Here is a 27,661-nt window from a genome sequence, read left to right on the forward strand (position 1 = left end):
CAAGAGGCGAAGATCACAATTAATGGCAAAAAAACACACTCCTTTGAAATTAACAAAGGGATCAGGCAAGGGTGTCCCTTATCTCCATTACTGTTCATCTTAGCTTTAGAAGTTCTTCTAAATATTATTCAGAGAAGATCGACAGATTGAAGGAGTCAAAATTGGAAAAGAAGACTTCAAATTGAGGGCATACGCAGATTACATGGTATTAACAATTGCAAACTCAAATGAGAGGATTGACGAATTGATGCGCATACTTTTGGATTATGGGAAGGTAACAGGTTATAAAATTTAAAAAAATAAGACAACAATGTTAACAATGAATATACCCAAAAAAGAAATTGAAGAATTGGAAAAAAAGGCGGGCTATCAAAAGAAAAATGTGGTAAGACATTTGGGCATCATTTTAACAACAAAGAATACGGAACTGTTTCATAAGAATTATGACAAATTATGGAATGAAATTAAAGTTGATTTAAAAAGATGGGGAAAATTAAACCTTTGTTGGATTGTTAAGATGATGGTTTTATCCAAAATGATATTTCTATTCCAGAATTTACCAATTATTGTGAATGATATCCCCTTTGTTAAATGGAATACAGATATTATGAAATTCGTTTGGAAAAATAAAAAAGCAAGACTAAAGGCAAAAATTCTGCAAGACAAAATAGAAAGAGGTGGATTGGCTTTACCAATCTAAAGTGGTATTATCATGCTTGTGCTCTTGATTGGCTTATAGATTGGTTTAAATTAGAAAACAAAAGACTATTGATTTTGGAAGGAAGTGATTTAAGGTATAGATTTCTTGGGTATCTGTTTTATGATAAATTAAAGGTGGACAAAAATTTTAACAATCATTTCATATGTAAAGTATTATTTAAAATCTGGATGAGATATAAAATAAAATGGTGCCCAAATATCCCGACATGGACTTCACCCGTGGAAGCAATTCTCAGGAGGGAAGAGTTTGGAAGAAAGAAATGGATTTATTATAAGGATATGATAAATATTACGGAAAAGACTGTAACCATAAAATCACAGGAAGAACTGCTAACTGAGGGATGGAATTGCAATTGGTTTGCATACAGGCAAATAAGGGAAAGATTCAATACAGATAATAAATCGATAGGCATAAGATCTGGAGACTCAGAATTTGAAAATATTATTTGGGGAGACGATAGTAAAAAGATCTCAAAATTTTATAGCATTATTTTAAATTGGGAATTACAAGATGAAACAGTAAAGGAATTCATGATTAAATGAGTGGTGGATATACAACAAACAATTGAACTTGACCAATGGAAAAAATTATGGAAAAAAAGAATGAAATATATAAAAATATAGAAATAAAATGTATATAAGTCAATGTATAGATGGTATTTAACACCTTATAAGTTATCTAAAATATATAAAGGAACAAATGGGAAATGCTGGAAATGTCAGACAGAATTAGGAACATACATGCACATTTGATGGAATTGTGAGGTAGTGAATAAGTATTGGGGGAAAATACATAAAGAAATGAAAAAAATGTTCAATTTCAACTCTCGGGCGGATCCTCTTGAATATTGTGGAGGATAAAAAATTAGAAATTACAGATGGTAAATTATTATTTCTAACAATAATTGCAGCAAGACTGGTTCTAGCGAAGTTTTGGAAATCAAAGTTAATACCATCGACGGAAGATTGGAGAATGAAAGTTTTGGACTTCTTCAAAATGGAAAAATTAACCTATATAAAAAGGCAACAATCATTAAAAAAAAATTCCATGAAGAATGGCAAACCTGGATAAATTATCTTCAACAAGAGGATTCTGAAAATAAATGGATAGCTTTAACTGAATGACTTACGGGGTTAATAAGAAAGATATATAACACTGATAGTAAGGAAAACTGCTATATATAGAGATAGATAGATAGATTCAAATAGAGAAAAGATCAGAAATCACTGTGGGAAATGTATACGTATGGGTTAAGACATGAATATTTATATACTTTGACCTTTTTTCTTATCTTTGTCTATGCTTTTTTCGTAGATAAGGTAATTAACAAATCCAAATAAAACGAAGGAACTTAATATAAGTCACCTAAGGAGAACAAATAAGAAAAAATAATAAGAGTTAGTAAGTAGGTAATTATTATGTTGTTAAGATGAATGGTTCATTTGTAACTACTTCGGAAGTATAATTTTGAATATCTCAAAGTGAATATGGATAATTTATGTATATAAGATGAATGAATTTTTTATAGATATAAATAAAAAAATAAAAAAGTAAAAAAAATGTCCATACTGTATACCTGATATCAGTGGTGTCACTAGGGATGTGGAGGGGGTGAGGATCACACCTGGTGACACCTCAGAAGAGGAGTGACACCTGGTCAGGCCTTCATCCTGCTGACATAGTGCTGCTCTACTTAAGAGATGTGGCAGCAAGGCGAGGCCTGTTCAGCCCTCTCCAAAACGGATGACTCAACCTGAAGAGAACAGACCCCAAGGAGACCAAGGAAGGCACACATGGAAGCAGAGAGGGAGAAGAAGACCAGGAGTGACTGGATAAAGACACAACCCAGGCTTGCCAAGGGTACCCTAGGCACCACTCTGAAAAGCAACATTTCTTCTAAGACACAAAGGTGCCAGGAAGAGGACCTTGGTACCAGCCACTGCCACCACCACATGGCTGAATGGCCATTCATCCTCCTTTTCCACTGTTCTACATCTCTCCCATTGCCTTCCTGGGTATCTGCAGTGAGCCCACCAGACACAGCGGTGAAGGAAAGGGTCAAGTACCCTCTTGTTGCTGCAATGACATTCTATTCATGTAGAAGACAGGGACATAGCAGTGAGGGAGAGGGCCAAGCACAACCCCCAGAATCCCCACCCTAGCCCTGCCTCTGCACTGGATAACACCAGGGGCAGGGATGCCACTGCCTCCTATCCCAGTCTATTTATTCTCAGTATCTGGACTAGCTGTGACTTTTTGAACCCAGGGCAGGGGGTTATGGGCACCCTTTCCTTACATGGGGATCCATTCCAGACCCCCCCCCCCAGCGTAAGAGAAAAACGTGTATGCTCGAGCCCCATTCGAAGTAATGGGGCTTGTGCATGCGGCATGCCCCATTACTTCTTCTGGAGCAAGAGAGGAGCTTTTCCGGCGCTGCTTCCAGCATATGCTGGAAGCCACGTATGGTGTGCCCATGTATAATACGGGCGTGCTGTATAGGCAGAATAAATTTCCATATCTATATCAATTGCTTCAGTTCATTCTATACATCTTGGTGTTCTCACTAAGGATAGGATTAGTGGAAATGTACAGCATGGTGAATTTTGTACAGAGTAAACCTTGAATTGTGAACAGGCCTTGAAAACAGTACCATTTGCAAAGCTTTTCTTTCAGAAGGAATTATTCTTTGACTCCTTTCAGAATGAAATTAGCAAAGAATTACAATTGTAGCAATAACACTGTAGTGTTGACTGTTAACTTTTGAGATCAGATGAAAGTTTCCTCTACCCATCTCCTGATGCTCATTGAGTCCTATTTTTTTTAAAAAAAGTGATATCCCACCTGTAAATCATGCGAAACCATATAAAACTGCACCAATGCAGAAACTGGAAAAAACCAGTGGGTTGTCTCCAACCATAACCCTCAACTCCCACTTGAATTTGTCTACAAGTGATCACTGTTATTAAAAAAATCAGTTGTAGTGTACCTGAGCATACTGGAATGGTTTGCAGGGCTCCCTTCACAATTGCCTACTCTTACTTTAAGGGAGTTTACAGTTCTTAACACTTAAAGAATCCTTGGATTATTTAGGAATGGAAGGAACTTTTTCTCTCCACCCAGACTACTTCATCCTGTCCCAGTTTTTTAGAGCTTCATTGTGATAAGAGGACTAAAACTTTGTAGAGAAGGCTAGCTCTGCAATTAGCCTAATTGATGAAACTGCCTCAGGTGACAGGATAGTGGGGGTTATCAGATAGGCAGGAAATAAATGAAGAGGATTTGATGCAACAGATTGAACTGCTGTTCTTTTTTGTGCTTCTGGTACCTAATTATTCTGCTAAAGAAGTAAAACCCAGCAACACACCTACTTTGTTAGCTGAGGTATATCTGTATTTGCCTCTTTCTTTCTTTCTTTCTTTCTTTCTTTCTTTCATCTGGGGCCCTAGTGAGCTGAAAAGAAACAGTAAACTGAATTTTGTCCATCCCTGCTGAAATACATTTCTACGTCAAGGAGGACCAGCCCAATGATAAATAGCAGCTTTGGCAAAGAATGCTGCTTGCATCTTCCTCCAGTTCCAGTTTTGTAGATCTGCCAAGCTGAACTTGAGATGTTTATAGAATCTGTAGTGCCTATAGTATACTGCCTCAGAGTGTACCCTGGTTTGCTGGATTTTATGAATAAATGTTGTCAGACAGCCTACTAACATAGAAACACATTGTAAAGCTAATTAAGGGAAGCTCATTTTTTTTCAAGAGGTTCATTTCTGTTGGTAGTACCCAAATAACCTGTATATTTTTGGAGGAAATTTTTTTAAAAGACACTGCTCCCCCTGCATCCAGTTCATTCCAGATAATTCATTTATTGAAGTTACTAACTGAGCACCAAAAGTATGTGTCTTCTTCAGCTCAGTACTCCAAATAAATACCTAGCTTGCGCACCCCTGACACCAGCCCTTGACAGAACTGTGCCCAACATGTTTAAAATACAAAAAAGGTATAAAAGATAAGCTTTACAATTTAACAAATTGCAAGTTTTGGAAGACCAATGTGCATTCCTGTACTGCAGTTCATTCCTGAATGACATTGCCTTTCAAAACAATAAATTCATTTTAATAGGATACTATTTTGATAGACCAGAAACGAACTGTGCTAAATATATAGCTATTCCTAAAACTCAACAGAGGAAAGCAGTTATTAAGAGTAAGTAACCACTTGTGTTATGAACAATCTATCATTTGTAGGGTTCACAGCTGCCTTGGACTTAAAACAGGAGTATAAAATGGGAGGAACAAGGAACTAGAATAATGTCTCCTCACTTCCTTGTCCTTTACTAAATCTATACTTATCAATTCGAAAGTAATCTTACTTGATTCACAACAAAATTGGATTTGCAGTAGAATAAAAGGATCTCTTGTATAAGATAAGCATTTTTCTGACCAATACCAATTCATAAAATGCTATTACCACCAAAGTTTATATTGTTTTCTTCCTTTCATCATAAAAAGCATATCAATAATTCTGCACTGAGTTAGGTATAATACATTTTGGAAGACTGCAATATAATACTGACATGCAATTATTACAGTATCAAGTTGTGCTACATTAAACTTTTTAAAAAATCTGTGGTTACTGTCATAGAGATTACAAAAAAAAATTGCTCTATTCGATACAACATGTCTGACACTATTCTGCACACTAACAATAGAATCCTATGTTTGTTGACTGACATACACCCCTCAGAATAAAAAGGAGCCCAAGTAAAGGCACACAAGACTGCAATCTACGGGGTCAAGCAAATGGGCAGGAAAGAATGATCTGAAACTGCTTCTTCCAAGAGCAAGCTGAGACCCCACTGACCCTCCCACTCCACACCCACATGGACATGCCATGACCACACAGCATGGCATCAAACAGCACTGCTGGCTAATTTTTTTAAATTCCCAGCACTACCATCCATGCGCACTGTTGCAGAAACACATTGCTGGTGCCTGCCTGCTGCCTAGATGCTATGCCATTGGATGGCCACCCCCTTTGATTATGCACACAGTCGCACCTGTGACCCTCCACCAAGAGACGGCATTGGAACAGAGGTGAACCTATTAAAATACTGGCAATGCACAACCATGCCCCCTTATATGCCCCCTTCACCCCCCTTCACCCCATGCCCTGTCTTAGGCTGCCTAGTTTCTGTATGTTGTACTTATACCCATTGGAGGTGTCACACTTCCCCTTTTTTGCATTGCCACCCCAACTGCCAGCTCTGTCCTTTTTAAATATGCACCTGGACTGGTGCATTTATACACAGTGCTAGGATGGAGTGCTCCTTTGGGACTGGTCTCATATTGGGGTATTTATATATAGGGTTGAAGATGTGCACTTTCCAGACTACAGCAGTTTACTTTTGCTTCTTTTCAGTCTGGTTTTTCCTGCCTTAGAGCAGCCAAGATGCAGTTTCCAGCCACTTCCAGGGCATGCATCATCTGAACACCACGTCCCCAAAGTGGCCTGAAACCATTTCTTTTGGTCTGACTTTTGAGGCCTAAGAAAAACAGTCTCCTAAGAAAAAGGCCCAGAAAGTCATCTGTTGCTTTTATTATTTTATTTTAAAAAACATATTCAAAATTGAAATGGGGAAGGCTTTTCTTTTTTCCTAGAACTATAAATGGACTGAAGTTTGTCAGGTTGACTCTCAAAGAGCTCGTTCCCACTATGATTTAAAGTGAATTGCTGATCAGTTTATATGATAGTCGTTCTCATTTGAAACCAGTTCCGATCCTCCTCTGATTAGTTTCAATCGTGACGAAGTGAGGCAAATGCAAAAAACCCGCTCTTTCCTTTCCTTTGGTGGTTCTTTTGGAAAGAAATTGATTCCGGAGCGTGTTCAACAAGTGGGAATGACAGATCTGAATCACATCATTACAGAGGTGAGGGACTAATGGCAGAGGGGTGTTTACCATCCCTCCTCAGTTTTTGGTAGATCCACCATCCCCCCCACCCCGCCCCCCGGCAACATTGCCTTTGTGCTTGTGGTGTGACCTATGGGTGCATGTTTTTTTAAAAAAAAAAAAAATAAGTAAATAAAATTTACAGAAGATTCGTTTCATTGATTTTGCAACTACTTGCAAAGGCAAGTAATTGCAGAACCAATGAATCAATTCTTCAATCAATTTATTTTTATATATTGATATAGTTCCCAAGCTGGGCTGTTGCTTGCGTCACTGATGATGCACAGATGATTGACATTCATTTTGAAGCAGCACAAACTAGTGGGAATGACAATTGTGCCAAAAAAGAAGTGATTACGAAAAGATCTGCTTTAATGTGGGAAAGACGGACCTTTTGGAATCGATTTACCAACACGGAGTGAAGGCGAATCCCAAACTGATTTAAATGTAAGCCCAAAGTGTTCTTCTGCACACAGAAGGAATGTTCCATTCACAGAATGGCCATTTTATAACCAAGATACTGATCTAGCTGAACCTGCCAAAGCAACTTTGGAAGCCAGCAAGGCCCTCAATGTCCATTGCCAACTGCTGCCATATTCACCCAAACAACCAGTAGTCTATTAGTCAAACCAGGCATACACAGAGCGCAAGACAGTGAATGGAGGAGGTTGTGCTTGGTGCCAAAAACACACAAAGTGTGGAAGAAGGAAAAAGAGGCTCTGTCTTTACTTTGTGTGTATGTTAAGAATTTTAGGTATCTCAGTTTGCCCTGAGTCTCAGAACCTGTCCCTTCTCCTCTGGGCCTCAGGTCAAGGAAGGAACATGTAGCTTGCTCTACTCCATCATCAGCAAAATGGGCAAATGTGCCTGCTTAAAAACAAGACATCAGGGGAGAGGATCCCCTTCTGCCAGTTAAAACCACAAAAATTTAAATGCAACTTTGATCCGACGGCAGGATTCTACAAAAAACAAAAACCTGTTCTACATATTAGCCCCATCATTCATCTGGTCAAATCAATAATGTTCTTCCAGCCGCTTAAAAGAAGCAATAGTAATCCATGTCACAATTTTAACACTGTACATGGAATACACTAAAGTTGATTGGTTCTTCCTTTTGCAACAAGTCCCATTAAATGCAAAGTGTTCCTATTAATGCTTTTGGATACAGAACGGAATAAGAAATTAGAAAAACTAATTAATTTTTAAAACAATTAATTTAATGCAATGAACTTTATAAAATTTAGATTTGCCAAGCCCACATTAGTTAAACCTTCTTAAGTCTTACCCTTTACTGACACATATAAAGTTACTGAAATGTTACCAGAACTATTCTCTGTTACTTCTCCCACAAATAAGGAACTTTCTTCTACTACAGTGGGGCCTCCGCATACGCGGACAAGTAGGGAGGGTGCCAATCTATGCTCTTTGGCAAGACAAGTTCCGTAGCCTGGGGGCTGAGAAGACCACCTCCCATGTTCCCATCAAGCATGCTTGTGAGGGCAGTTGGACAAAGAGAAGAGCAACCCCAGCAAATCTCAAAGCATAAGGGAGAATACAGCTCTACAAATAACCTGGACCTTAGGCATGTATGACCTCATAGCCCAAAACCACACTTTGAATTGAGCCCAGATATGGACTGGCAGCCAGTCGAGGTGTTACAACAAAGGAATCGTGAGCACCCCTCCCTTTTTGTTTTGTTTTGTTTTGCTTTGCTTTTTCTCCTTTTTTTTCTTTTTTTTTATTATTTGCCCTCATGCCTTTGGAGGACACAGTCTATAAATATACATATGTACCTAATCATGCTGTGTTTTGTTGATTCATTTTTCACAGAACTGAGGGGAATATGCCAGAGTTGCCATTGCCCATGCTACACATGTTCATTTGGTCCATTCTACTATGGTCTCTGTTCAAATCACATTTGTATGTTTTAATCCTCTGACTTATATCCTGGAAAAGCAGCAATGGGCTTCCACAAGTATGACCAGCACTGCTAAAATACATGAGTGTGGATTTGAGGTGAGTGGCGGTTCACACACAGAAACACTTCACAGGAGTGTTTGAGCAGTTTCTTTAAAAATCACCACACAAACACTGAGAGCGCATATTGACATTTGATCTCTCTGAGCTTTTGAAGAAGGTAGACAATGCATCCATCATCCATCTCCTCAGTCCAACTGGTAGTCACATCAAGCCTACCAATCCTGGATAACAGCTAGTGTGTTGAATAGCAGCAAAATGGGAATCAAACAAAAGCTAGCCACAGTGTCCAAATTTAAACTCCAGAAAGCTGAATTTCAACAGATGTCAAATTCCATACAAATTCACTCTTCATATGGTACAGCAGATATACAGAAACCAGTGAGAAACAATTCCATTTGGAGGCCATCATATGAATAATCTTCATGCTGATATTTATTTATTTATTTATTTATTTATTTATTTATTTATTGCATGGTGAGCCCCTTGCAGACATTGTAGCTATGTCATATGAATGTGTTTTTCTATTACTTCCAAATATTTACTTTCACATGTGAGGCAATCACAAATTCTTGTTTTTACTGTCATTTAGCCACTACTAAGCATTAAAGAGATGTTTGCACCTCCTATATTCCAGAATCAACACAGTGCAGCACTTTATGCTCAGAATTCTATTTGTTACAAAAACAGCAATTGAAATTCTGTTTAGTTCATTGGTTTGTTGGTTTTAATGGGAAGAAAACTGGGAGGGTTATGGAAACTGCAGGGATTGGTTAGACAATAACAAACAGTACTTCAAAGGGACAAAGGGTCCCCCCTCCCCAATTTCACCTTTATTGCTCCTACCTTCTGGGGTGTCCATGGTCTTTTCATAATTCTCTCCCACCTCTTGTTCCAGATGCAAAGGTCTGAGGCTAAGTTGATTAAGTCTGTGCTATCTGTGCTAGCAAGTTCGGACACAAGGGCAACTCAGTAAATCTGGGATGGAAGATTTGAGGAAGGGGGAGAGAAAGTATCAGTGCTCTACAATAAATTTGAGTGGATATCTCAGAGTTCAAAAAAGAAAACTGGAGAGAAGCAATGCACTTTGGGGGAAAGAAAGGGATGTCAGGGTTTGGGTTAGTTAACTTTGTTGGGGAGGGCTAGGAAAGGGATAGAGCAATTGTGAGTTTAACATGGAAAAATTGGACGTTAAGAAAAAGGGAGATCAGGACAGGGAAATGCTCTGATGTATTTGTGCCAGCATAGGGATATCAAAAATATTTTATGATGCATCAAAAAATACCTTTGACAACCAATCTGTAAACTGCTGTTTGCAACAACTTAAGAGAAAGCATGGAACCTTGATCTTAAGTTACTACACTGGCAGGGCAAGTATGGTACAAGGAAAGAACTTCTATTCAAGCAGGGAGAAAAGAAAAAGAAGTGCAGAAGAATGGGATCTGGAGAAGTTAGATGGTGATGAGAGTCTATGGTTCAAAAAACTATTTTTATAATACTAAATTGAAGTGAGATTAGAATTTTGCTTTAAGCATAGCAATAGCAACAGCAAGTACATTTCTATACCGCTTATCAGGGTACTTAAGCACTCCCTAAGCGGTTTACAATGCGTAAGCTAAATGCATTAATTTATTCAGATTTCTTGCACTTACCTGTACATTCATAAGTATTAATATGGCCAGTAATACAACAAAAGTGTAACAGTGTTGCATGAGATAGACGCATATGATGGGGAATTTTTGTATCTTATCCTGATGCCATCAAAAATATGAATGCATGTCCTTGGCTGAAGGCAAGATATTAGTGATCATCACATGTCACTAAAAATACCATCATCACTGTTTTCAAATATGTCAAATATGTCAAGATGTTGTTCATGGCCTTCTCCATGTGTAAACAAAGTGAATTTTGAGGATACTCTTTCTAGTCTAGGAGGTTAGTGATTTTGTGTTCCTCAAGACAACCCTTTCCAGATACTGAGAAATCAACATTTACTAGAAAAGGCATAGAGAAAGCAAACATTCTCAGCATGCCTTTCAAAATGACCATGTTCCTAAGACTTCAGCCTGGTCTGTTTCACATAGTAGAGATTATAAAGATTAAATCAAGTAAGAAAGTTGATGCATGGCAATGCTTTGGAACACATAGGAATAGCGATCCTTAAGAGATTTATATCCATGTTGTTATTGAGAAATCATAGAAGAAAAAGAAGAACTGTAAAAAGACACAGTAGAATTAATGTGGGTGTTTGCAAAGAGATTTCCTCTATGAATACTGCCAATCATCCAGTCTTCTTTAGCAGCTCCGTGAAGCTGTACATTATGGTTACTGTTTATTTTAAACATTTGATTTTTAACTTAATCATAAATACTTGCACTTGCAAGATGTGGCAAATGCATAGAGTAAATGGGGATAAGATGCTTAGGAACTGAGACAGAAAAGGCTACAGCTCACAACAGTTAAAGAGCAGAGACAAAAGTGAAGCATGTGTAAGAAAGATAGGAAGCTTGTGTATCTTCCACAATCTATTGATGTAACCAAATGGCCTCCTTATTTCTTACAGAGGTTACATTATTCCATGTTTCCAAGAACTTTATTGCACATTACACTGTGAGCAATAGAAAGACTGGTCTGAATACAGAAACTTGAAAGGCAGTAAGAAATCTTTCATTTATTCCAGAAAAGACAGACCATGGAGAAATGTATGGGAGGTTAAGAAGCTGTGTAAAGATTTAAGGTTTTTTTTCTTCATTTCTCTATTTTCCAAAATGCACTGTTTTCTAATACTGCACTGCTTCCATGTCTCCAAGCATCAGCCAGTCATCTCAATGTACACTCAATGAAAAACAAGGCATATGCTTATGTCTACAATGTATTTTTAATTTTAAAAGTAAAAGTAACCATCACCTTAGGTAAGAACTAGTTTTCCTTATTTTTTTGTGTATTTTCCAATTAAATTGCAACTTTGAGAGAACAATGAAAATGGCCAGTATCATATCACTACACATATAAAGTTCAGATTTACCATAATCTATTCACCTCCATTCAATCACACTGCTCACATATAGTTTAATAAACCATATCACTCACTCACTTATACCACACACTTTCACATGCATCTTTCATATACTACAGTCAACAAATTATCAACGCAATTGTATTGCCTCTTCACTTCTCTGGCCTGCTTTCAATCGAAAGATAACACCTCTTTGACCATAAAATAGCAATCAGGATATTCATGACAGAAGAGTAGGTACGCTAAAGGCTAAAAGTTCTAATTTCTCTGCTCTTCTAGACATCACAGTAACTCAGATCCTGGCTAAGGAAACCCCAAACAACATGACCCTCTATTAGCTTAAAAGTTTCTCATTACACTGTGACTCTCTTGGACAAATGATTAAATTTAATAAATATTCATACCTCTACAACTTCAAAGAGAGATGAGGAACAAATCACCCTCCTGATGTTACTGGATTACAAGTCACATCATCCTTTACCATTGCCTATGCTGGTTCAGACTAATGGGAGTAGCAACCAACAAAATCTGGAGAGCCATATATGTTCCTCACTATTAGCATAAAGAGTTTCAACAGCTCATCCAAAGTTGGCTTTGACTCCTTTTAAATGGGGTCTACAGTAATTCTACAGTTTAGCAATATTCTGCCATTGCATGGAGAATGCCCAGTTCATTTTGAGGGATATCATATTAGCTTTACTGTCTACCAAAAGAAAAGGGAAGCATAGCTGTTTTGTTGAGTGTGCAGAAAGAAACCAAGTTTTCCAAGATACTGAAGCATTACAAAAATCTGAGAACCATTTCTGGACAGTGATCGTAGTTAGGAGGGAGTGAAAATGAACATGTGAGTACCATAAACAACAGTGCATCTGTCATTACCACTTTCAAGTCTCTAAAACAAGAATCACCTGTATCAAACCTGACACTTTCTAAGGCTGTAAGAAATGGTCAGTGTGGTGTATTGGGTTGTGTTAGACTTGGATTGGGGAGGCTGGGATTCAAATTTGCCCAGTTTACAGGGCAACCTTAGCCAAGCACTATCTTTCAGACTAACTCGCCCTGAACTGATATAAAGATAACATGGAAAAATCCCAGCTGAATTCTTCATGTAGTTATTTATTACTTACAAAAGGGTCAAGGTGTATTTGTCTTTCTTAAAATAACTTCAACAACAGAACCCCACCCCACTCCACTCCACTCAACCAGACAGATCATTGCCTCCCAGCAAGTCCTAATTTAAAATACACAATGGGATAAGAAAAAATATGTATGGGAAGGAGAGATACAAGTCAGACTTAACAAGTGTGGCTAAATATAAACACAGATATAAAATATTTCAAGGAATGATACAATTGCATTTGTACAACTCACCAGACAACAAAATCTGAACAGTGAAAACAGACTGAAATTTACTTCTGTACATGCTTAAAAGTGCAAACACTGCAATTCTATATTTGTCTATTCTGACAAGTCTCAATGAGTTCTATGGGTTTTCACCAGGCAAGTGGGCACATGTTGCTTATCCCTTATCCGGAAATCTGAAGTACTGTAAAATCTAAAATTGTCCATATGAGTGTCTGAGATACTGACACCTTTGCTTTCTGATAGTTCAAAAAGTTCACAAACTTTGTTTTATGCACAAAAATTTTAAAAAACCATAATGAAGTATGTCTTAAATTGTAAGACATATTTTCCTGTGGTGATACATGAAAGCATGAGCCAAGGCCGCAAAGTAGAAACAACAGCCCCTAATATAAATGAAGGGAGGGAGAGTGTTGCATCAGCACCTTTTATATAAAATGTTATTGTAAAAAAGAAGGTATGTACTTGGTGCTTTTCTAGTGGGTTTTCTTGCTAGTTTCAGTTTAAACATGTACAAATAGAAATAAACAATGATGACTCAATATTGCATATTGTTTCCTATTATTCAGCAATTTACAACACATAAGAATGTGCTAGCCCATTTCATGAAACAGCCTATCTCTAGGAGTGATCAAGATTTTATAGGAAATAAACTCTCCTAACCATAATGATCTGTTACTGAGCAGAAGATGGGGAAAGATCAATATATACTTCATAAATTCATTCAAGTCTGTTTCACAACCAAGGGAAGAGCTTTTAACAGCATTCTGTTGCTATCTTCAGAGTTGCCATATTTCAACAAAAAAGTTCCACAGCACTGGAGTGGTTAAAGAAGTACTATTACTAAATTGATTTTAAATAGTTGGACTCGGTGAGCAGTTTGAATAGTTCTCTCAATACATAAAGTAGTTTTCTCACTTCAAGCATTGATACTGTCTTGGTACTGTGCTAATTTAACACTTGTGATCACTACATGAAGATTAGCCAAGGACCTTGCTTTCATTTCTGCTCTGCCTAAATATCTGACAGACATGATCTTCTTGTTTGCGATTTCTTGGCCTGCAAACCTAGTCTGGTGCTTCCAGATATTTTAAACCACTGCCATTCAAAGTTGTGACCTGTAGACTGGTGCCAGTCTGTGATACACAGTGAGTGTCCAGAAAATAAAGAAATGGATGTACTCAATGGACACAAATATCATGCTAGTCCCTGGCACATTGGGAAAAGTACCACGCAAGTCCTTCACATTATATATTGCAAGAAGCACTATTTTAAACTATAGCTTCTATCCACCACAGGGCCAGAGGTGAAGGATAATAGGAGTTCACATCCAAAACATCTAGGGGAAAGGTGGGGAGGTTTTCTTTGGGATGATAGGAGTTCTCATCCAAAATATCTAGGGGACAAGTTGGGGAAGTTTTCTTTGTTTCAGTGCATAAAGCTGGCCTGGTTCAAAGTTTTTCCTGATCTACCAATTTGTGAGATTACAAAAGAATGTACAACAATAAGAAGTAAAACAATTACTCTATTGGTGGCTGTCTCATAATAGAAGTCACTGGACAGAAATCAAAGACTATGGTAGTTCCGCTGATAGAGCATCTTTTGTCAGCAAAAACAGACGACAACAAGGAGTCCTTACTGCAATCCTCGTATATTTCCAAAACCTGATCTGGGGAGACTGGAAAACCCTATGGAACTGATTTAGGGGTGGCACTGAGGACAAGAAAGTTCTCTTATGCTGTTGACCAAATGTCAGTGTGAGTTTATGTGGTGGCTATTAGTATTTAATAATATTTAATGATAAAGGTCAACTAAAGCTGGGCTTGGAAAAATTACTTTTGAAAGGCTACAATTCCCAGAATGATCTAGGCAGATTCCTGAACTTATAGTACAAACATAATTTTCCCAAGGTTTCTTTCTTGCCAACCATATGCCAGATGCATGTTAATCCTTAAAAGTGCTTATGCTTATGTAGTTCTGGACAAGGAGGAAAACATAACATAAGAAACTCCCATATATCACATCACACTATTAATCCATCTAGGTATGTATTGTCTATTTTGACTTGGCAGTAGCTCTCCCAGATTTCAGACAGGTTGTCTTCCTCCATCTCTACCTAGAGACACCAAAAGTTGAATATGGGACTTTCTTCATGCTAATCACATGTTCTGTTAGGGCTTATCTACATCTCCTTTGAAAAGCGCTATGTAAAGCCTATGGCACTATATAAATAAATGTAATAATAATAATAATAATAATAATAATAATAATAATAATAATAATACTTATAAACAAATTATCTTGGGCTCACTACATGTTGTTTACATTATGCAGGCCCAAAACCCTGAATCAGATCTGGGCTGTTTTCACAACATCTGGACCCAATATGAGGTTTCCACCCCTTCTATCACAGAAAACCTGGAGTAAAACACAATGACAAAGGCCAGCTCCCTTCCCACACTGTCCCTGTGAACATCCCTGAGGGTGCAAGTTACTCTCAGGTCAGAATGAGGCTGGGCACCTTGTTCTGACTTCTGAGTGACTTGCTCCCACAGCAGCTGTGCCAGCCGGCTCAGGGGCAACTGTGTGTGAGAAGGCAACCACCCATTGTTAGCCGAAAACCCACATTCAGGGGGAATTCAGGGTCAGAATACTCCAGGGGCAGCCTGGAGTATTCTGGCAAATGTAGATGAGCCCTTACTGAGCTTAATCCTTTAAATGTCTAGTGGACTGTATTTGTGGGTAACAATGGGTCACTACAGATCTGTTTTAGACTATAGAAAACACATGTCTTGATACCACAGATTTTAAAACCACTTTATAAAACAAAGGAAAAAGATAACTTTCAGCACTTGTCTCTAAACTGAACATATTTTTTAAAAGTTGCTAAACTCTGGAAGCATCTATGCTCTCCCTACAGCATTTCTTAGATTTAGAGTAGTTGTACAACCTGGAACTAAGATAATAGTTTAAATAAAAGCAGCACTAAGATATAAATCAACAGAAAAATACTACACAAAGCAAATGCTTCCAAATACTATAAAGACATATATAAAATGTACTGGGTAGTGTATCTTTTATCTAGGACACAGCAGAGCTAAAAATACACAGATTTAATCCTGGATGAGGATTAGAGTTCTTTGTAACAAAAAAAGAGAGAGAAAGAACGGATTATATCCATTCCTAATAACAATTTTGTTTTCTGGAAAATATTCTATTTGTCCATTTTCCATAATGTGTCAAACATTGTTCATCGTAATATTTTTTAGCTAGTAATAAAAACAGAAGAATTGAAACTCCAACTAAATCAGATGCTGATAAATATCATGAATTAATGGGCATGCATATAAAATATACTTGGCCACTGACCTGAAAGTGTCTTCAGAAGAAAATTTTTGTGATCTCATTTTGCCACAATCATGCCACCAGCATAAAGTGCAGGTATTTTGCTACTGATCAGACTAAGCAACATTAATAGTTCTCAGTTGTTTTATTTATGAGAGCCAGATTTTTAACACAGCCCCCAAAACAAACAAGCAGAACCCAGAAACTACCCCCAGAATCAAGGGTGGGCAACTGTGACTGAGCTATGGTCCGTATTCTGGATTGGCCATGTGCTTAAGGGTTGTATTTTTATTTATTTGTTAGTATTTATTACATTTACTGATTTATGTCATTAAATTACATTGAAGATTGAATTTATTAAGTAATATTATATTAAATGATTATATACCAAATTAACAGTAACTGAATACTTTAGAATTAATTATCTGTTCCTTTTATTAGTTTATTATTTTTTATTTCATTAAAATAGCATGATAACTTGAGGAAGCAAACTGACCGACAACTAAAATGCACAATTCTAAAAGCAGAGCTCTATTGTGTTTGATCAGCTAATAAACATTTCACTATGGAGGTCAGGGGCCCATTCACACTACAGAATTATAGCACTATTATTCTACTTTAACAGCCATGGTTCTGCTCTGTGGAATCCTGGGATTGAGAGAGGGACCTTTAGAGTTCCCATGACGTAAGTGCTGCACAGCGTCCATATGTCGCTATGCTGCACTTGTGTCATTGATGTGCCACAGTGCACTAATGATGCAGTGATGGTGGCACCAGTGCCTACCCAAAAGAACCCACTTTTTGGGTTCTTTTTGGAGTGGAGGGAGCCTGCGCGGTTTGGTTGCTGCGGGCTCCCTCCGGAGGAAAAAGGGGAAGCTCCAGACCACCCTTTTGGGGCAGTCTGTCAAGTCCCAATATCTTCATTAATAGCAACAGCAGCAGCAGCAGTAGATTTAAGGGAGAATTGTGTAACCTGATGGAAGACAATAGTGGGAAATCTGCAAAATTTCTGAAAATGCAGCAAAATGATAGATAGCACATTCAGAAACTTAGGGATGAAAGTCAACATACTCTGTTTAACCAACAGAAAGGTAAAAGAGTGACCTAATCAATGCCCAGATAATATGATATTTGAAGTTTATCACGAACTTACTTCCTACTACTAACTGCTATGCAGTAGAAACCTTGAAAACCATTTTTTAAAAATATGCTGCCAAGAGTTCCTGGCCTATCAGGTCCTTTTTTTGAAATAGATGCCCACAAGGCAGTTTATCCCCTATCACCAATTTCCCCCTGCAACAAGTGATCAAAAAACAGGTTTAAGAATGTAGTCTCAATGTCAATAAATTATCTATCTTAACCTATTAAACATTATTTTCCCAAAGCATACAGATGAATATATTCTTTATAGCATGTGAAGATTGTTTCAAAATAATACATACAGGCCTAAATCCTATTTTAGATCCACACTGATCAAACCCATTGACTCTATAGACTTTATATAAGTGCTGAATTAACAAAAGCCCCATTGATTCTCCTACAGTAGGGACTAGCAATTGTATTTATGCCAATATCTTCCTTTAAAAAAATCAATGTATAAATAACTTCATAACATTGTTTGGATTTGCCAGAAAACCCATCCTAAAAATAGCACTCATGGGGCAATGATTTTAATATCCACAATACAAAATATAAGGAATACAGCAGAGAAGTTAAGAATCAGAATTATATGTCTTTCAGTTTCAAATAGGAAAAAAATCTTATCACTATGCTTGGCCCTGTCTGTCAGTGTATGAATATGCAAAGAAGTGCGAAAGAAATGATAATAAATAACATGTCTTCCTGCAAAAGTATATCCTGCATGGCTCTGTTTAATTGTACTGCCGTTAAAATGTTTTTAAACAAACTCTAAAAATCACAAACTGATATTTTATCCTTTGTTCAGTATCTGAGTTTTACCAGCTCCACAAAGCCTGACAGTCTGTTTCTTTTTAACAGTGGATAACTAAAATTTCAGTTTAGTGTATCACATCAATCAATTGCATGTATGTTTAGTAACATTGTAATAATATAAAGAAACATGGATTCTAACCACTTTGTCCTCCTTTGGGAAAGCATCCAGGGAAGCAGAGAAAGGATAAAAATATAAAGGAAAGAGAAAAAAAGAAAGAGAAGGAAAACATTAATAAGCACATATAAATAAGGTAATTTTAATGTTTCTGTACACGTAAGATTCACTCAAAATAAAGAACATTTTTAAAATAAAAATATTTGCAGCTACACATGCACAGAAAATTCATATATTTCACAAGAACCTGAATATTATTTTTAGCAGAAAATTAAAAAAAATCATCCTGAAATCAAGATTCAGCACTCCAGTTTAGATAGCATAGCTGGGATGCAAAAGGTCTCAGAGTATGGGAAAGCCATGTGTGGCTTGGTCTCCCCACTATATCCATTGGTGTCTTATAAAAATCTATTCCTGAAAGTCAAGAGGCAGAAGCAAAACTGAAGCAGGATTTGACAAGGAAAAAGGGCATGCAACAGACAGAGAATGTTTGTGACCCATCTGTTAGCTTTTCCCACATGCATATACAGATGGAGTTTTCACTCACACAGAGAGGTGTTTGGATCCCAGCAAAAGAAGTCTGAAGGACCTAACATGGCATTCTGTTTAGTGAGTATATTGAAACTGGTCTCAGGGCTCTTCCACAAGCATGGTGGAGTGCTTGTTATCAACTTCAGTTGATACGCCAGCTGTGACCCTACCTGGACCAGGAGGATCTAGAAACAGTGGTACATGTGTTGGTAACCTCTCGTCTTGATTTCTGTGCCAAGTTTGGAAGCTAAATTTAGTCCAAAATATGGCAGCCAGACTGGTCACAGGCACATCTAGGTTTGACCACATTACATCAGTTTTGAAATATCTTCACTGGCTGCCGATCAGTTTCCGGGCGCAGTACAAGGTGTTGGTTATTACCTTTAAAGCCCTACATAGCTTGGGTCCAGATTACTTGTGGGAATGCCTCTCCCTACACAATCTGTCCCGCACTCTCAGCTCCTCCAGGAATGACTTATTATAGAAAGCCAGATTACTGACACTTCCCAAAAGGACTTTCTCTTCGGCCGCTCCAAAACTGTGCAATGACCTGCCAGAGGAGATCTGTTTCATTACCACCTTAGACACCTTTAAAAAGGCTGTCAATATGGCTCTCTTCTGGTGGGCCTTCCCAACCTGACCTCATGAAGGATACCCATATCCACCTTAATGGTCCTCTCCATTTTGACCATTCTGACTATTTTAAATTGTATTCTTTTGGTATTTTAATGTAAATTTTATTGTTTTATAGGTGGGAGTGTTCGGAGATTGATATAAATTTTTATTGTCTATTGTGATTTTATTCTGTTGTAATCCCACCTTGATCCGTAGGAAGAAGTAGGAAGAAGCAGGAAATCTAAATAAACCATTATTATTATTATTATTATTATTATTATTATTATTATTATTGTGTCACCACAGGGCAGTGCAGAGACAACGAGATCCAATCCCTTGCCTGGCACAGGTACAGCCAAGAGCATTGCTGTTCCAGCAATCACCACCCCCATCTAAAAGTGTGTTGTAAGATCTATAAATTACTAAACAACCTGTACCTCCACCAAGGGAGTGGTGATTAGTCTGTGCTAATGGCAATGAACAGCTAGGAGTTTCCTTAGCAGGATAACTGAGCCAGAGTCCCCTTCTTTCTAATCCAGCAAGATGAAGATCAATAGGATCAAAAGGTAAAGATTTTTTAAGAGGATAGAAGTGTCTAGTAACACTTTTGCTGCTGCTGACCTGCGAAAGTTCTCATTTTTCTGAACATTATGCAAGTACACGCATAGAAAAATGTTGCTGGGATCCAGATAACTATATGACAAACATACCTGGAAAACATTTTTAAAAATACACATACAAACATCATCTGAATGCTTGCTGTGGCCACAAAATACAATGGTATGTTAAATACTATGACCCAGTATTTATTGGGCAGAACTTATTTAGTGGACATACATCAATAGACATCACATCAAATGGAAGGACTTCTGTCAACACTCGGTTTTAAATATTTATCTCTATGCTGAGAAGTAATATTAAAAATATCAGAACAAATTCGTGTTGCTATTTGTTATAGCTGGTTCAAGTGGCACCCCCTGCAGGGAATAAAATTAAATGCAACAAAAACAATCCATATTTGTCATTTATTTCAGTGAATGGCAGGCTCTTTCTTTAAACTCTTTAGCTACAGCTTGCTGAAAAGCACCAGTAGCAGATGGGCATATTTCTCTCTCTTCCTACATTCCCCATAACCAAGATGAAGATGAACTGGCCAAATCATCAGCAACTGCAAGCATACTACGTAGGTGGTTTCAGCCTAAATCCAGTTGTTAATCTCAGTCCCAACTAGAGTAGACTCACTGTTAAATGAAGAGTCATGTGTGTTTCACTAATACAATGGGTCTAATAATCTCATTGAATGACAACTGTATTTAAGTCCTAATGTGTAAACCTAGAGATCCCCCCCTCCTCCCATGCACACAAAAGATTAGCCATTCATACCACTTCCACATGGAAATCCACAGGTGCTGAGGCTCTTTCTTCCAAATAAATAAATTAAAAAGCCATTCCCTGGGCCACTGAATAAAGGCAATATGAGAATATGGACCATTGCTGAAAAACATATGGTTGGTTCCACCTTGTATTTTGCACTGTGCAAGATGTAGTGTAGCTTAATGAAACTATTCAATTGTGGTTTTACATATATTATTAATTTGTTGTTGTAGAAAGTGTACAGTAAACTTTCAGGTTACTCTAAATCAGACTAAACCTTACTTTAATCTTAATACAGAATTCTTGGTCCAAAAAATCAACAACGAACAGTTTGCAATACATTTCTTTAAGTGCCTCCATTTATATTTTGTTTATGAAAGACTTATTTCACAGGTATATGTGTGCATACACACACAAAACGAAACATGGAGTGAGGAGTTCTATGAATAACATACCATCTAACATGTCATAGATGGAAACGGGGACACATGTGGCCAAGCAACATGTGAATGTGGTCCAGATGGCAAAAGTAATTAATGAGGAAAAACACAAAAGCTAAGAGAGGCTGCAGCAGTTTGCTTTTGCCTATACTTACTGGATAGGGCAAGATTCTGTCCTTTCCTCTGCCCATCTCACTCACCCTCTACTGAATTAAAAGGGTGCAAACTATTTTAGCATTGTGAACTCAATGTGCACCAATAGAAGAAATCTGGGGACAAAGGGGGGAAGTAGAAGAAGGAGAGAGAAACTGGGACATTTTATAAACAGCTGAAAAGGTGGAACAAAAGTGGAATAAATAATTGTGACTGTCCCTGACACATAGGGATAGTTGGAAGGATGGTTGGAGGATATATAAGAATCAAAGACTGCATAAAATGATAGAACACATTTGGTTGAGGGGGGGCATCAGTAGAGACAGAAAAACACAGTAGCAAACATCTGCATAGGTAGGGAACTGTAGTCATGGAATGAATAATGCTTTGTTTGCGTGCATTCAAAACAACTTACATTGTTTGATCGTAGGGAAACACGACCTCCACATCTGGCACAAAACTTTGTCCGGCAGTAGGAGCATAAATGGCCACAGCCATCAGCAAACTTAGTTTTGTGACAGATTCCACACGTTGGGGCATCATCCTTGTGTTCTCCTTGCGAACGGCGGGATTCCTCACCTATTTTTCGCACTTGCTCTTTGTAACTTTCAAATTGTTGGTGCAATCTTCTGTAAGGAAAGTAAAACTTTTTATAGCAGGAGCACCAAGACAAACTCACTCATTAAATGAATATATTTGATTCATGCTTCGTTTATCTTTAAAATATCTTAGATATAATTGAACTGTTCTTTGTGATCTTTAAAAAGTTAATTAAAATTCATAAATAGGAGTTGCTCGCATAATCTTCCAAGCAAGCCAGTTGATATGCAAACAAATACTAGTCAAGAATTCTTTTTAAAAAGGGGGGGGGGGGACAAGAGGGCACCCATACGTTTGAGAAGAGCTTCAAAAGATTTTGTTCAAATCACTAACAAGCATCTGTCCCTCCTCTCCACATTTAACAAATATCAAGTTTCTGAGCACTAAAAGGGAAAAAAATAGATTCCTTGTCTTTAGTGCAACTATTGTATACCCTTGGCTGAAGAATAACATACTCCTTCAAGCTGGGATCATTGTCCTCTTTCACAAAGCAGGCAGGTTATTTGGGCATCTGTAGCAAAAAGTCCCATAACCTCATTCTGTGCCACTGATTCCCCCCACATGCAGTAAAAATACAGTAATGACAATTTTCATAGTTAACAATTTTCTGCCTGAGGCACTTTCATCATTCTGCCTCATGGCACATTGGTCTTGATTCTCATAATCAATTTCAATCATTATATCCCCATACTTTCCTCTACACCAGTGTTCTGTAATATGACAAAAACACACACTTGGTTGATGTAAGGTAAGAACAGATTTTAAAACCCTGAAACCGAGACACAGTTTTTCTTCATGATCTGGAAATTTAGGCCTGGTTCTTAAACTCTGGAAACCATTTGACAGTAGTATCTATTTCAGTTTTCTTCTCTATTCATTATTCTGATGAGGCTGAGAGTAAAATCATTCAGCCAATTATTTGAAGCTTTTGTTGTATCCATTTCAACCCAAATCTCTAAGAAATACTTCCAATGCTACCATCTAATATGGATAACAATGTTCCAGGAGATGGCGCCAGAGGTTGCCATTTGAATTAGCCATTGCTTCTGTTTAAAAAACTTGCTTTTTAGAGGCAGACACCTTTAATAGCTTGATTTTATGGTGCAAATCCTTCTTCATTAACTGTGAAAAAGTATGTTGACTGAAATTTGCATTACTCGCCTATAGGATATGAAATGAGGATAACATATGCCTGTATTCCTGCATCTGCTCAGCTGGAGGCCTGCAGACACAGCAAGTTGTGCATGCTGCCCTAAACCCAACTGAAAGTGGGTTGAGCAGGAGTGTGCAAAATGTCAGCTTCTGCTCACGATGAATTATTCAGATAACCTGTTCATCACGGTCAAGGCTGGATCTTAACAAGGAAACCAGCTAGCCACAAAGGAGCCTTAAGATCTAGTCCTTTGCTTGTCTTGCATGCCTACACAGAAGGTGTATATTCCAATTTCTTCCCCTTTCTAAGAATCTTACTTATAATATATTGCTATAAAGATAACCATAAAGCACTCTCTACTCTGAAACAAGCACCCCCACTCCCAGATGTGTTATGGATTGGAGCCACAGCTGGACTTAATTCAGTACATAGTCATGGGGGTGGCAGCCATTGAGAGCTGACCCCTTCACCACAGATGCAGCCTGAGACAGAAAAAAAGGGCACTCCTCACCCACAAAAAGCAGCAAGCATATTACTAAAAGGCAGTCAATTTAGTTTGCTACCTGAGGCAGAAGCCCTCCAATCCCTGGCAATTTAAATATACTAACTTAAACTTAACAATATGCCTCCCTGTCTGGAAACTCTAGACCAATAGCTTGAAATAACCACCTTGCTTGAAGACAGAGCCAGTTGTATGGATTCAGAGATTCTCACAACCCACTATGGCAGAGAGGTGCCTTCAAAAGGCTTTTCTCTGACAACCCAGTTCAGTTCCACAAGTACATATCCCAAATTGCATGTGTCTGCCTGCATTTTGAAAGCATGCATATAGGCTTCTTCCACATAAGGTACACAAAAGTTTGCATGCAAACAGACTGCTCCTAAGCCCATATTTTTGTTATTTCCTTTTTTAAAAAAACTTGTGACAACAGTCTAACCCAGCATTTTGACACACATACACACAAACCCCCCAAAAAGGAGCTGCAAAAAAAAAAAAAAATCTGCTGAAGGATAAAGGTACTGTACTTCAAAACTCCTGATAACTGAAGAGGCACTAAGGCTGATTATGAGTCAGTGATTTATGGCAGCTGAAATAAAGGAAGCTAGCCATAGGAGCATCCCACCATTCTTCCCATAATGATCACAGGCAGCTCTTCAACCAGGAAGCCTTTCTCTGACCAAGCCAGCAGGAATTATTAGAGTCATTCTGTTTTATCTTGATGCTTTCATCTATCAAAGATGTTGAAGCCCTTGTGAATGCTCTGTCTCATGTTGCTTTTTTTTCTGGTCCCAAAGATTGAGTCCACTATTAATGTAGAGCTGGCCAGATCAGGCCAGGGGATCAGGGGGAAAGTATAAAAGTATAAAAATCTGCTGTCACTCAAAATGGACTATTGCTTAAGCAAATTCTGTTGCAGTACATCTCAAGCTGATGTGAAGGACTGGCCATCCCCATCCCCAGAGTGTAGTGGGAGACTAATCCATATTTTCGCCCATCGATTTGTTGTTGTTAACTGCTGTCTAGCTGACTTTGACTTATGGCGACTCTATGAATGAGTGACCTCCCAAAATCCCAATCATCACTGCCCTTGCTCAGGCCTTGCAAATATAGGATTCTGGGTTCCTTGTTTGAGTCTTGTCCAGGCACAACCATTTTGAACAGGACTGCTCTATTGGACACATCTCCCATCCACGAGCCACCATTAAGAATTTCCCCACATATCTGGCAAGCAGCACCTGACAAATGACACATACCTTTCATTTTACAGATGAAAAGCTGGGCATGTGTGTCCAAGCAACATCAAAGTGTGGTCAAGAAGGCAAAAGTGATTAATGATGAAACTCACACACACAAGCTAGAAGAGGCTGCAGCAATTTGCTGTTGCCTGGGTGTACTGGGATAGGCAAGGTTCTGGCCCTTCCTCTTCTTCCTGCTGTGTTAAGACAAATTACCTTTGAACTTTGAAATTGGTTTGCATCAATGGAATTAAGCTGAGGACAAAAGGAGTGGACAGTTTAATAGTAACTGAAAATGTGGGGTGACAGAGGATTAATCAGGGCTGTCCCTGCCAGATCATGCCAGCTGGTATCCCATTATTATTTACTTTACTCTCAGCAACTTTCTATGGCTCAACTAGAGGCCTTTTCCATTACCTGATCCTTTTAACTGGAGATGGAACCTATGACCGTCTTGCATATATGTTATCATCATGTCAAAGTCACAATCTAGGGCCCCATTCCCACTGGCGGGTTTGCTCCTGAAGGAACTGGGAAGATTCGGGGGGGGGGGGTCTTCCGAATCTCTCCGTTAGTAAGTGCCCACTACAAAAAGAGGAGCATTTTAACCCGAATGTCTTCTTCAGAAATCAGAGTTTACCATGAAGGTGCCTGTTGTCAATCAAGCGATCGTCATAGGTGACGTTTGCAGCACTCATTGGGGCATCGGAAATGTGCTTTCCCCCCTCCTATTTTTTTAAAGAGTCAAGCACAAAATGCACCAAAATGCGCATATTTTGTCAAATTTAAAAACCTCTTTGTGTGTGTGTGTTATGGGCATTTTCAACCCCAAAATGCAAGCTAATGCATCCTGTATCCCCCCTCCTTGCCACCCCAGAATGCCTCTTACACATGTAATAATAATAATAATAATAATAATAATAAATTCCTCACCTCGGAAATGCCAGAAACCTGTATCATTTTGCCAATTGGCCAAATTGACAAGAGCAACAAATGTAACATTCGAATTGTAGCATTCCATTCGCAAGTCTTGCCCATTGTAACATTTCCCCTTTGCTGGGAGCGAGCAAATGAAAAGGAAAGAGAACCAGCAGCAGCTACCCATGTTCAATCTATCTATATATCTGCCTCAAGAAAAAAAACATGCGCATATTTTGTCAAAAATAATTTTAAAAATAAAAAAGAGGGAGAAGCTGCCTGATGCGAGCTCCGTTCGTGCCCTGCCTTTGACCTGAACTGAACTGACCCTTTTCCTCCTGCTACATTCTCTTCAGAGCTTTGCCATTGCCTTCCACTGAGGCTGAGAGAGAGTGACCTGTCAGTTCCAACCGACCCATGGAATCAATCGGGAATAAAAGGGAAATGCAGCGCAGGCATTCTGACTGTAGCATCCGCATATAACACTAATAATAATAATAATAATAATCCAGGAGCAAGAGGAAATGAAAGTAGCACAAGCAAGCACACAGACATGTCACCCAAAAAATCATGCGCATAAATTGTCAAAAATAAAAGCCTGATTTTACAGCCTGATTTCCCTACATCCCTCCTCCGGCTTGGCCCCACAGCCCAATTTCCCTTGGCAATCCTCCTCCTCCTCTTTCCTTCCGACCCTCCCCTCCCTCTGGGAGCTGCCCTGGCTCCTCCATCCTCCTCCTCCTGCTTCATGCCCTCCATGGCTCCCTTCTTCCCACGGCTCCTTCATCCTCCTCCTCCTCCCCCTCCATCACTTTCTCCACTACCCCCTCCCTCTGATAGCCCTTTGCAGCCCCCGTCAGTCACCCTGATTTCCCCTTTTTGCCTCCTGTCACCCTTTCCTCCAGATTCCCCTTTTTCCTTCGGCTCTTTCCTCCTCCTCCTCCTCCCCTCCGATGAGGGGAGGGAATGCTCTGACCTCTGCCCATCCTCTGACCTTAATCCCTCCCTGAATTTGCCCCAATCATGATCGAGGGCAGGTTCATATTTCACAGAACCCGGGTCTTTTCAGAAAAGACGGATTTTAGCCCGAATCTCGATAGCCCATGCTAAGGAGAATTTCCTTGTGCAAGCCTTGACATGGATTGTGACAGAATCAGGCCGAATATGAACTTCACATGGAAGAATCGGTTTCAAAACCAGGTTAAAAGGTAGTATGAATGGCCCCTAATTCAAATACTGCAGTCAACCACTGACTGGAAAAGTCATCTGCTATGTGTCTCTCCATCCAATGAATAAAGAAGTATCAATCCTACCTATCAACCAGCTTTGATACTTCAGAGAACCCAAGCAGCTCCTGACCCCAACAGACCAATATACTAAATCATTGATATAAAGCAGACAATATTCTTCATAAATATATTCAACTCAATTTAAAAGCTAATGCTTGACTGGGGATGGAAGATGGTTGGCATATAAGAACATGGACATAAATAATAATCCATTAGCACTTCAAACAGTAGCAAGCTAATACATGGTGGTTTGAAGTCCAAGATGGGCTGTAAAGGTTTTTATTATGAATCATAAAGTTCAGGACTCTTTAATGCTTTTATCGCCTAATCTGCTAAGGACATTTTCACAGGCAGTATGGAATTAGCCCACATTCACTATCCTTGAGATAAATATAAAGGCTTTTTTGGTTGATTTCA

The 27,661-nt window shown here is 38.5% G+C and overlaps 1 protein-coding gene across 47 annotated transcripts in view; it reads right to left on the minus strand.

Annotated features, from left to right (window-relative positions):
* Positions 1-27,661, minus strand: part of RIMS1 (regulating synaptic membrane exocytosis 1) — a 330,044-nt gene that overhangs the window by 197,771 nt on the left and 104,612 nt on the right. For 41 of the 47 annotated variants that reach the window (XM_089530918.1, XM_089530927.1, XM_089530922.1 and 38 more), the window contains exons 2-3: positions 21,963-22,176; positions 18,459-18,470 (exon numbers count right to left, since the gene is read on the minus strand). In XM_089530918.1, coding sequence (XP_089387044.1) covers positions 18,459-18,470; positions 21,963-22,176 — 226 coding nt within the window. Of the gene's footprint in view, positions 1-9,489; positions 9,659-18,458; positions 18,471-21,962; positions 22,177-27,661 lie in introns of those variants that run through there. The other 6 variants (XM_089530919.1, XM_089530966.1, XM_089530920.1 and 3 more) reach the window with 2 other exon arrangements.

The sequence above is a fragment of the Sceloporus occidentalis genome, unplaced genomic scaffold (genome assembly GCF_023333645.1).
Source record: "Sceloporus occidentalis isolate IW3139 unplaced genomic scaffold, rSceOcc1.0.p SCAF_6, whole genome shotgun sequence".
Classification (NCBI taxonomy): Eukaryota; Metazoa; Chordata; class Lepidosauria; order Squamata; family Phrynosomatidae; genus Sceloporus; species Sceloporus occidentalis.